The 12,329-nt window shown below is 43.0% G+C and overlaps 1 protein-coding gene across 1 annotated transcript in view; it reads right to left on the bottom strand.

Moving 5' to 3' along the window:
* LOC124034600 (multiple C2 and transmembrane domain-containing protein 1-like) overlaps positions 1-12,329 on the bottom strand; it is a 231,809-nt gene that overhangs the window by 64,485 nt on the left and 154,995 nt on the right. Inside the window, exons 14-15 of the mRNA XM_046348001.1 lie at positions 12,075-12,149; positions 10,017-10,136 (exon numbers count right to left, since the gene is read on the bottom strand). Coding sequence (XP_046203957.1) covers positions 10,017-10,136; positions 12,075-12,149 — 195 coding nt within the window. The remainder of the gene's footprint in view (positions 1-10,016; positions 10,137-12,074; positions 12,150-12,329) is intronic.

Raw genomic sequence — 12,329 nt, 5'->3', positions numbered from 1 at the left:
AGAGAACCCTCATGAAAAGACACACACACGACTTCATAAAAATCCACAACAATAGACCTCCAAAAGTGCTTCTAGAAATCAGATTGTAAACCGTTGATGCCAGAGGCTTGGCCTGATGTCAGTAAGGTCAGAGTTCAAAGCAGCTGTCTGCTCAGGGCCCAAATGAGGAAATCCATGTAACAACTGTTCAGCACACAGAGTAGAAATCCACGTGGTGGCACATCTCACCGTCATCCGTGGTCACCTTTCCATCAGGGAGAAGAAGGCAGACATCTGTTTGCGTTTCAATGTCGACTGCCCTAGGTATAAAAAAAAAAACGCTAGGAGCATCCATATCTTTGAGGGTAGCAAAGCGAGACCTAATCAAGTCACCCTTCACTCTTTCTGGTAAAAACGACCTCAGTCCATGTCTCCTGTACTGTAAGTTCATGACTAGTCCGAGGTCATTCTGAGTGAGCAACTGTCCTGTTCTCTTTAACTTCAATAAGAGACAGAGCAGTATACGGTTGAAAAAAAACACCTATTTGGGCATTCCCAACCTCCCACCATTGTCTCAATGACTCAAAATTCCATTTAATAGCCCTCCATTTTTCTTACTCTCCACATATCAGAAAGCTCAAACGTAGTTAATAGACCAGGCAGACGAGTAGCTGACCGCAGGTAAAGTTATTCAGCAGTGCAATCAACAGTAAAATCCACTGTACAGTTCCAGTCCCTTAAGGTTTCCTTTATTTGATCAAATATAGCAATATGCGCTGTACGCTCATTAAGAGAATACATTTTTTTATATACAGCTGAAGTCTGAAGTTTACATACACCTTAGCCAAATACATTTAAACTCAGTTTTTCACAATTCCTGATATTTAATCCAAGTTAAAATTCCCTGTAATAGGTCAGTTAGGATCACCACTTTATTTTAAGAATGTGAAATGTCAGAATAATAGCAGAGGGAATTATTTATTTCAGCTTTTATTTCTTTCAACACATTCCCAGTGAGTCAGAAGTTTACATACACTCAATTAGTATTTGGTAGCATTGCCTTTAATTTTTTTAACTTGGGTCAAACGTTTCGGGTAGCCTTCCACAAGCTTCCCACAATAAGTTGGGTGAATTTTGGCCCATTCCTCCTGACAAAGCTGGTGTAACTGAGTCAGGTTTGTAGGCCTCCATGCTTATGCAGACACCTTTTCAGTTTTGCCCACATATTGTCAATGGGATTGAGTTCAGGGCTTTGTGATGGCCACTCCACTAGCTTGACTTTCTTGTCCTTAACCTCTTTTGGGTAGGGGGCAGTATTTTCACGTTCGGATGAAAAGCGTGCCCAAAGTAAACTGCCTGTTACTCAGGCTAAGAAACTAGGATATGCAAATGATAGATTTGGATAGAAAACACTCTAAAGTGTCTAAAATGGTTAAAATTACGTCTGTGAGTATAACAGAACTGATATGGCAGGCGAAACCACCCCCACCCCCAAAAAATAATTCAGCCTACCACTGTTTTCAATGGCTGTCACTTTTATTATAAGGTCAAATCCTCCCAGATTGCAGTTCCTAGGGCTTCCACTAGATGTTAACAGTCTTTAGGAAGAGAAAAATGAGCCAGAAATTGTAGTTTTTCTACGTGGCTCCCATTTTGGCTGTAGTGCTTCCAAGCGTGTAGAAGAGAACGCGTTCTTTGGTATTTTTCTCCAGTAAAGACAATAACGATTCTCCGTCTTAAATTTGATCGTTTAATAGGGTACCTAAGGTTTAATTATAAATGTTGTTTGACTTGTTTGGAAAAGTTTATTAGTAACGTTTGGGATTCATTTTGTATGCATTTTGATGGAGGGAAACTGGGTGGATTATTGACAAAAGCGCACCAGCTGAACTGAGTTTTTATGGATATAAAGAAGGACATTATCGAACAAAATTACCATTTGTGATGTACCTGGGACCTTTTGGAGTGCCAACAGAAGAAGATCATCAAAGGTAAGGCATTTATTATATCGTTATTTCTGACTTTCGCGGTGCACCTGCCTGGTTGAAATATGCGGGGGGGGGGGGGGCGCTGTCCTCAGATAATCGCATGGTGTGCTTTTGCCATAAAGCCTTTTTGAAATCTGACACAGCAGCTGGATTAACAAAAAGTTAACCTTTACTTTGATGCACTACACTTATGGTTTTATGAAAGTTCAATATGTATAATTCTGTAGTTGGCCAGGTGGGACTGATAAGCCATTTTGCCACAACTTCGGAGGTACGCTTGGGGTCATTGTCCATTTGGAAGACCCATTTGCGACCAAGATTTAACTTCCTGACTGATGTCTTGAGACGTTTCTTCAATATATCCACATCATTTTCCTCCTCATGATGCCATCTATTTTGTGAAGTGCACCAGTCCCTCCTGCGGCAAAGCCACCCACAACATGATGCTGCCACACCCATGCTTTATGGTTGGAATGGTGGTCTTCGGCTTGCAAGCCGCCCCCTTTTTCCTCCAAACATAACGATGGTCATTATGGCCAAACAGTTATATTTTTGTTTCATCAGACCAGAGGACATTTCTTCAAAAAGTATGATCTTTGTCCCCAGGTACAGTTGCAAACCGTAGTCTGGCTTTTTTATGGCGGTTTTGTAGCAGTGGCTTCTTCCTTGCTGAGCGGCCTTTCAGGTTATGTCAATATAGGACTCGTTTTTACTGTGGATATCGATACTTTTGTATCTGTTTCCTCCAGCATCTTCACAAGGTCCTTTGCTGTTGTTCTAGGATAGATTTGCACTTTTCACACCAAAGTACATTCATCCCTAGGAGACAGAACACGTCTCCTTCCTGAGCGGTATGATGGCTGCATGGTCCCATGGTGTTTATACTTGTGTACTATTGTCTGTACAGATGAATGTGGTACATTCAGGCGTTTGGAAATTGCTCCCAAGGATGAACCAAACTTGTGGAGGTCTACAATTTATTTCTGAGGTCTTGGCTGATTTCTTTTGATTTTCCCAAGATGTCAAGCAAAGAGGCACTAAGTAGGTAGGCCTTGAAATACATCCACAGGTACAACTCCAATTGACTCAAATTATGTCAATTAGCCTATCAGAAGCTTCTAGAGACATGACAATGTTCTGGAATTTTCCAAGCTGTTTAAAAGCATAGTTAACTTAGTGTATGTAAACTTCAGATCCACTGGAATTGTGATGCAGTGAATTATAAGTGAAATAATCTTTCTGTAAACAATTGTTGGAAAAATGACTTGTGTCATGCACAAAGTAGATGTCCTAACCAACTTGCCAAAACTCTAGTTTGCAAGTAATTTGTGGAGTGGTTGAAAAACAAGTTTTAATGACTCCAACCTAAGTGTATGTAAACCTCCGACTTCAACTGTACATATAACATCCGCCTTGACCAATAAAACCCGACCCTTGACAATCTCTGTTGTAGATTTCACAGTCAGCCCAAAGCCTGAAGAAAACAAAATTGCCATCCCAGCACTGAAATTAGTACCATGACTGAGTACATGCTGCCCCTCCCACCACATACCCTCGTCAACCTCATTAGCCTGATCACTATGTGTCTCCTGTAGAAAAACTACATTAAGCCTTTTCTGTTGTATTACTTCTAATACCCAAGCCCTCTTATTCCTGTCCCTTCCCCTCTTATTCCTGTCCCTTCCCCTCTTATTCCTGTCCCTTCCCCCTTATTCCTGTCCCTTCCCCTCTTATTCCTGTCCCTTCCCCTCTTATTCCTGTCCCTTCCCCTCTTATTCCTGTCCCTTCCCCTCTTATTCCTGTCCCTTCCCCTCTTATTCCTGTCCCTTCCCCTCTTATTCCTGTCCCTTCCCCTCTTATTCCTGTCCCTTCCCCTCTTATTCCTGTCCCTTCCCCCATTAATATTGAGAAGAGAAAGGAAAAACAGAAGAAACCACAGAGAAACCAGACAAAGAGAAAAGCACCCTATGAGGAATGATAATCATCACTGTTTTAATATTTTCTTATCCTTACCACGTTTCCCATCACCTTTTGCTGCCATGACAGCAGTAACACATTTCCTCAAGCAGAAACGCTTCTTCACACTCAACTGGTCTAACCCCACCATCTTCTGTAACACCACAGCTGACCTGACAAAAATAACAACATGAAAAACATATTCAACATATTTCCCAGAAGTCCAGTCCAGGAACCCATTTTCCTCACCTAGATTGTAAATTGAGTCGTCACCGGCTGCTCTCACATCAACAGGGATATCAGACATGTCCAGATCCTTCTCCTGATCCTCCTCAACTGAGGCCCTGGACCCCTGACTCCCCTCTGTCACATTCCTCTCAACACTCCCCAATTACACCCCATTACCCTTACCGGGCATCTCCTCCCCTGCCTGGGAGACTAGCCCACCCTGAACCCCCTCCTGTACCCCATTACTCGTCTCCTCACCTTGGGCATCTCCTCCCCTGCCTGGGAGACTAGTCCAACCTGAACCCCCTCCTGTACCCCATTACTCGTCTTGGGCATCTCCTCCCCTGCCTGGGAGACTAGTTCAACCTGAACCTCCTCCTGTACCCCATTACTCGTACCGGGCATCTCCTCCACTACCTGGGAGACTAGTCCAACCTGAACCCCCTCCTGTACCCCATTAATCATACCGGGCATCTCCTCCCCTGCCTGGGAGACTAGTCCAACCTGAACCCCCTCCTCTACCCCATTACTCGTACCGGGCATCTCCTCCCTTGCCTGGGAGACTAGCCCAACCTGAACCCACTCCTGTACCCCATTACTCGTACCGGGCATCTCCTCCCCTGCCTGGGAGACTAGTCCAACCTGAACCCCCTCCTGTACCCCATTACTCGTACTGGGCATCTCCTCCCCTGCCTGGGAGACTAGTCCAACCTGAACCCCCTCCTGTACCCCATTACTCGAACTGGGCATCTCCTCCCCTGCCTGGGAGACTAGTCCAACCTGAACCCCCTCCTGTACCCCATTACTCGTACTGGGCATCTCCTCCCCTGCCTGGGAGACTAATCCAACCCCCTCCTGTACCCCATTACTCGTACTGGGCATCTCCTCCCCTGCCTGGGAGACTAGTCCAACCTGAACCCCCTCCTGTACCCCATTACTCGTACTGGGCATCTCCTCCCCTGCCTGGGAGACTAGCCCAACCTGAACCCCCTCCTGTACCCCATTACTCGTACTGGGCATCTCCTCACCGGTCTGGGGAAATGGCCCCCCAGATCCATCCTTACATCCTACAACACTATTTTTATGCTGCACATCAGATGCTATGTTCCCCTCTGGTACAAGCTGCAACTATGTACCCTCAACACAAACAACTTGTTGCTCAGCAACAGGTGCTTGTGGCTGCTCTAACACTGTCGGCCCACCTCTCCCTATATCAGTGGGCCCATGCTTATAAGGACCACCTGCGTCCCACTCTCCGCCTTCTCGCTTATGGCCAACATCCCCACACTCAAAACACTGTTACCTACCCATACTAGCATATACTTGACTTCAAATGACAACTATAAAATCTGCTCCGGTGAGTCCAAAAACATAAACATATTTGCACAAGTGTCTTTATTATTTTGGAACTTTTGTGAGTGTAATGTTCACTTTATTGTTTATTTCACTTTTGTTAATTATCTATTTCTATTTCACTGAACATATGTCTCCCATGCCAAAAAAAAGCTCTTCAATTGAAAATTCAATTGAAAATGAGAGAGAGAGAGAGAGAGAGAGAGAGAGAGAGAGAGAGAGAGATACAGAGAGAGAGATAGAGAGACAGAGAGAGGAACAGAGAGAGACAGAGAGGAACAGAGAGAGAGATATAGAGATACAGAGAGAGGAACAGAGAGAGACAGAGAGAGAACAGAGAGAGAGACAGAGAGAGAGATAAAGAGAGACAGAGGGAGGAACAGAGAGAGAGAGAGAGGAACAGAGAGAGAGAGAGACAGAGAGAGAGAACAGAGAGAGAGAGGAACAGAGAGAGAGATAGAGAGACAGAGAGAGGAACAGAGAGAGACAGAGAGAGGAACAGAGAGAGAGATAAAGCGAGACAGATAAAGAGAGAGGAACAGAGAGAGAGATAAAGAGAGACAGAGGGAGGAACAGAGAGAGAGATAAAGAGAGAGAGAGAGGAACAGAGAGAGATAGCTCAAGAGACAGAGAGAGAGGAACAGAGAGAGAGAGAACAGAGAGAGAGAGAGAGAACAGAGAGAGAGATACAGAGAGACAGAGAGGAACAGAGAGAGAGCGACAGAGAGACAGAGAGAGGAACAGAGAGAGATAGCTCAAGAGACAGAGAGAGACATTATATTGTCTCTTAGGCCTTAGATTGGTTGGTTATTCGTCGAGGGGCCTTCCTTACCCTGGTTCAGGTAGGTATACTGAGTGGTATACTTCTACTATTTCAGAGAGTGGGTTTTGTGACATATATATAAGTATATAAGTACCATATATTGATTTTGAGTATCTAAGTACCATATATTGAATTTGAGTATATAAGTACCATATATTGGTTAAGAATATATACTGTAAGTACCATCTATTGGTTAAGAGTATATACTGTAAGTACCATCTGTTGGTTAAGAGTATATACTGTAAGTACCATCTACTGGTTAAGAGTATATAAGTACCATCTATTGGTTAAGAGTATATACTGTAAGTATCATCTATTGGTTAAGAGTATATACTGTAAGTACCATCTATTGGTTAAGAGTATATACTGTAAGTACCATCTGTTGGTTAAGAGTATATACTGTAAGTACCATCTACTGGTTAAGAGTATATAAGTACCATCTATTGGTTAAGAGTATATACTGTAAGTACCATCTGTTGGTTAAGAGTATATACTGTAAGTACCATCTACTGGTTAAGAGTATATAAGTACCATCTATTGGTTAAGAGTATATACTGTTGGTTAAGAGTATATACTGTACCATCTATTGGTTAAGAGTATATACTGTAAGTACCATTTATTGGTTAAGAGTATATAAGTACCATCTATTGGTTAAGAGTATATACTGTAAGTACCATCTATTGGTTAAGAGTATATACTGTAAGTACCATTTATTGGTTAAGAGTATATAAGTACCATCTATTGGTTAAGAGTATATACTGTAAGTACCATCTATTGGTTAAGAGTATATACTGTAAGTACCATTTATTGGTTAAGAGTATGTAAGTACCATCTATTGGTTAAGAGTATATAAGTACCATCTATTGGTTAAGAGTATATACTGTAAGTACCATTTATTGGTTAAGAGTATATACTGTAAGTACCATTTATTGGTTAAGAGTATATACTGTAAGTACCATCTATTGTTTGAAGCAGCTACGTGTGAGCAGTTGCAGGTATGTGTGTGTTTATAACAGACATGGGTCAATGTATATGTATTTGCATACTGTATTTCTGAAGGGTAAATACCAGAAAGTGGCAGGTGAGTATGTCTGTGTGTACATGTAAATGTATGCATTAGTACCAGGAAGGAACCGGTGAGTATGTCTGTGTGTACATGTAAATGTATGCATTAGTACCAGGAAGGAACCGGTGAGTATGTCTGTGTGTACATGTAAATGTATGCATTAGTACCAGGAAGGAACCGGTGAGTATGTCTGTGTGTACATGTAAATGTATGCATTAGTACCAGGAAGGAACCGGTGAGTATGTCTGTGTGTACATGTAAATGTATGCATTAGTACCAGGAAGGAACCGGTGAGTATGTCTGTGTGTACATGTAAATGTATGCATTAAATGTACCAGGAAGGAACCGGTGAGTATGTCTGTGTGTACATGTAAATGTATGCATTAGTACCAGGAAGGAACCGGTGAGTATGTCTGTGTGTACATGTAAATGTAAATGTGTACATGTAAATGTATGCATTAGTACCAGGAAGGAACCGGTGAGTATGTCTGTGTGTACATGTAAATGTATGCATTAGTACCAGGAAGGAACCGGTGAGTATGTCTGTGTGTACATGTAAATGTATGCATTAGTACCAGGAAGGAACCGGTGAGTATGTCTGTGTGTACATGTAAATGTATGCATTAGTACCAGGAAGGAACCGGTGAGTATGTCTGTGTGTACATGTAAATGTATGCATTAGTACCAGGAAGGAACCGGTGAGTATGTCTGTGTGTACATGTAAATGTATGCATTAGTACCAGAAAGTGGCAGGTGAGTATGTCTGTGTGTACATGTAAATGTATGCATTAGTACCAGGAAGGAACCGGTGAGTATGTCTGTGTGTACATGTAAATGTATGCATTAGTACCAGGAAGGAACCGGTATGTCTGAGTATGTCTGTGTGTACATGTAAATGTATGCATTAGTACCAGGAAGGAACCGGTGAGTATGTCTGTGTGTACATGTAAATGTATGCATTAGTACCAGGAAGGAACCGGTGAGTATGTCTGTGTGTACATGTAAATGTATGCATTAGTACCAGGAAGGAACCGGTGAGTATGTCTGTGTGTACATGTAAATGTATGCATTAGTACCAGGAAGGAACCGGTGAGTATGTCTGTGTGTACATGTAAATGTATGCATTAGTACCAGGAAGGAACCGGTGAGTATGTCTGTGTGTACATGTAAATGTATGCATTAGTACCAGGAAGGAACCGGTGAGTATGTCTGTGTGTACATGTAAATGTATGCATTAGTACCAGGAAGGAACCGGTGAGTATGTCTGTGTGTACATGTAAATGTATGCATTAGTACCAGGAAGGAACCGGTGAGTATGGCTGTGTGTACATGTAAATGTATGCATTAGTACCAGGAAGGAACCGGTGAGTATGTCTGTGTGTACATGTAAATGTATGCATTAGTACCAGGAAGGAACCGGTGAGTATGTCTGTGTATGTCTGTGTGTACATGTACATGTAAATGTATGCATTAGTACCAGGAAGGAACCGGTGAGTATGTCTGTGTGTACATGTAAATGTATGCATTAGTACCAGGAAGGAACCGGTGAGTATGTCTGTGTGTACATGTAAATGTATGCATTAGTACCAGGAAGGAACCGGTGAGTATGTCTGTGTGTACATGTAAATGTATGCATTAGTACCAGGAAGGAACCGGTGAGTATGTCTGTGTGTACATGTAAATGTATGCATTAGTACCAGGAAGGAACCGGTGAGTATGGCTGTGTGTACATGTAAATGTATGCATTAGTACCAGGAAGGAACCGGTGAGTATGTCTGTGTGTACATGTAAATGTATGCATTAGTACCAGGAAGGAACCGGTGAGTATGTCTGTGTGTACATGTAAATGTATGCATTAGTACCAGGAAGGAACCGGTGAGTATGTCTGTGTGTACATGTAAATGTATGCATTAGTACCAGGAAGGAACCGGTGAGTATGTCTGTGTGTACATGTAAATGTATGCATTAGTAGGAGGAAGGAACCGGTGAGTATGGCTGTGTGTACATGTAAATGTATGCATTAGTACCAGGAAGGAACCGGTGAGTATGTCTGTGTGTACATGTAAATGTATGCATTAGTACCAGGAAGGAACCGGTGAGTATGTCTGTGTGTACATGTAAATGTATGCATTAGTACCAGGAAGGAACCGGTGAGTATGGCTGTGTGTACATGTAAATGTATGCATTAGTACCAGGAAGGAACCGGTGAGTATGGCTGTGTGTACATGTAAATGTATGCATTAGTACCAGGAAGGAACCGGTGAGTATGCCTGTGTGTACATGTAAATGTATGCATTAGTACCAGGAAGGAACCGGTGAGTATGGCTGTGTGTACATGTAAATGTATGCATTAGTACCAGGAAGGAACCGGTGAGTATGGCTGTGTGTACATGTAAATGTATGCATTAGTACCAGGAAGGAACCTGTGTGTACATGTATGGCTGTACCAGGAAGGAACCGGTGTACATGTAAATGTATGCATTAGTACCAGGAAGGAACCGGTGAGTATGTCTGTGAGTATGGCCGGTGAGTATGCCTGTGTGTACATGTAAATGTATGCATTAGTACCAGGAAGGAACCGGTGAGTATGGCTGTGTGTACATGTAAATGTATGCATTAGTACCAGGAAGGAACAGATGCTCCTCTGAGTTGAGTCCCATTCGAAGCAGCTGTTGATGTAGCAGCCGGCGTTGATGAGGAACAGGATGCATCGTCTCACTCTGTTGAAGTTTTGCAGAAGCAACTGGACAGAGCACAGAGGTGACATAAGCAGTCAAAAACATGACAATCAAATGTTATTGGTCACATACACATTTTTAGCAGATTATTGCGGGTGTAGCAAAACGCTTGTGCTTCTAGCTCTGACAGTGCAGTAATATCTAACAAATTACACAACATATACCCAATACACACAAATCCAGTAAAGGAATGGAATTAAGAATATAAACATATATATTATTAATCCCGTTAATGACGGTTGATGGGCAAGGAGTCGAGGAATCAACTTGTATTTAGTCAACTCTCATTCTAGAGTTCGTTATGTAATTGTATGTAATCAACACCCTCTCAACTAATCAGAATTGAGTATTTAGCCAAGCCGTGGTACAAAGCTTCTTAAGGCCATAATACTGGCAATGTGATGGGCAAATGGCAACAAGGACAATATGTCATCTGGTCTCTCAAACCCCATCATTTTGCCAGCCTAGTGTTGGTCAAGTATTGGCACAATATTGTTAACAAAATGCTGAGACTATAAGAAACTTAATCACTAAATCAAGTCATGTTCACTGAAGCTGTGTCTTTAAGTCTCTTTAGCCGAAGGCAAGTCATAGTAATAGTGTTAACAGCCCGTGATGATTTCACATCCCTAAGGAGTTCAAGCTCCACAGTCCCATTCCGCTGTGTTCCAATCAAGAAATACCAAAACAACATGACAGAAGAAAACGCATCCAGGAAGTAGTCCCCGAAGAGGGAAAGTGTTATTCTGATGTGTCTTTAAGAGGATTCTGGGACATTTAGAGGTAGTTGTATTTTTAGACCACTGCCTAATTCATTATTCAAGGTAGAGTAGTGGTGAACTAAGAATGACTGTGAGTCTACGGTGTCCTGGTGGGGACATCCACCCCCTGAAGACAACAGCACTCTGAGTCACCCACATCCCTGCACACGGCCACGCTTTGATCACACTACTGTAACTAGCAGCAGAGGGACTACTGTAAACTATCTCTCTCTCTCTCAAATGTACTTCCTATACCAACATTAGTAGTTATATCTAGGCCCAGGAGTTTTCCCGGGATGACATGACCACACCAGGACAAACTCTGGTTACTGTTATAACTACAGCCTGGAGTTGTTCCTGCTTTGTTCCTGGCCATGGTAGTTTAATGAATGCAGATATCAACTGCTGAATAGTGGAATTGTAATGTAATATAATGTCTGTATTTGACTGTCTACTTTGGATTTTGGGGGTCTTGTGTTTGTAAGGACAGACAGCGGCCACAGCAGGGACTAGCCCCACACAAAAGAGCCCTCACGGGGCAATCTCTCTAAAGCCATCAATGACATCATCATTCAGAGATGCTGACATGGGGCATCTCTATGAGTCAGAGGTGAAGTACAGATGAAAACAGAGAGGAGCGAACAGGGAGGGTGGACAGGGAGGTTCACACTCCACACAGGGGAAAGTGCAGAGTGTGCATCTTTTAGCACACACAGAGAGAGAGATAGAGTGAGAGAGAGAAAGAAGAGGAGAGAGACAAAAGGGTGTGGGAGCGGGTGACTGCTCAGCCCAAACAACGTTTATGTGACATGTCTGATGTGGGCCAGCCCCCGCGATTCAGCCCTTTGTGAGTCCGCCACATTGAGCGGTGTGACAATGAAGTGCAAAGCAGCAGTGGCACAGAGGGCCAACTAAGGATGGCCAATCTACTTATACACCCCCAGAGCTGACAGCTTGACATTTCTATTCTCCGCTCACAGTAAAGCAGCGATGAGGGTGGAGGAGGAGGAGGGTGGGGGGGAGAGGGATGTTTTCTCTCACTCTTGCCCACACTGTTGTGGCCTCACAGGATGCCACTCAAGACTGGTTGAGTTTTGTTAAATATATCTCATTTAATGGGGGACTGTAGTAGATGCTGAGCTAAATGGGGCAAAAGAGTGGAGGGTGGTGGTGTTAACCTACCTGTTTGGACACTCTGGGCTCATCCTCTATGTATTTCTGCTCTTTGGGTATCAACGTCATGAGACCTGCCTTTACCTGGTGTGGGAATAATAAACACATTTAAACACACAGCCTGTGGTGGGATATTATCACAATAACACAATATGGCATAGATCTCTAACTGAATGGACTGTCTTGACTACATGCAGATATGATGTTGAGAGTAGCGCCACACGTCACAGACTACAGTGAGAGCCCTCTCCCTCACACACAGCA

Source organism: Oncorhynchus gorbuscha, linkage group LG04, assembly GCF_021184085.1.
Source record: "Oncorhynchus gorbuscha isolate QuinsamMale2020 ecotype Even-year linkage group LG04, OgorEven_v1.0, whole genome shotgun sequence".
Classification (NCBI taxonomy): Eukaryota; Metazoa; Chordata; class Actinopteri; order Salmoniformes; family Salmonidae; genus Oncorhynchus; species Oncorhynchus gorbuscha.
This window is presented reverse-complemented; position numbering and strand designations above follow the sequence as displayed.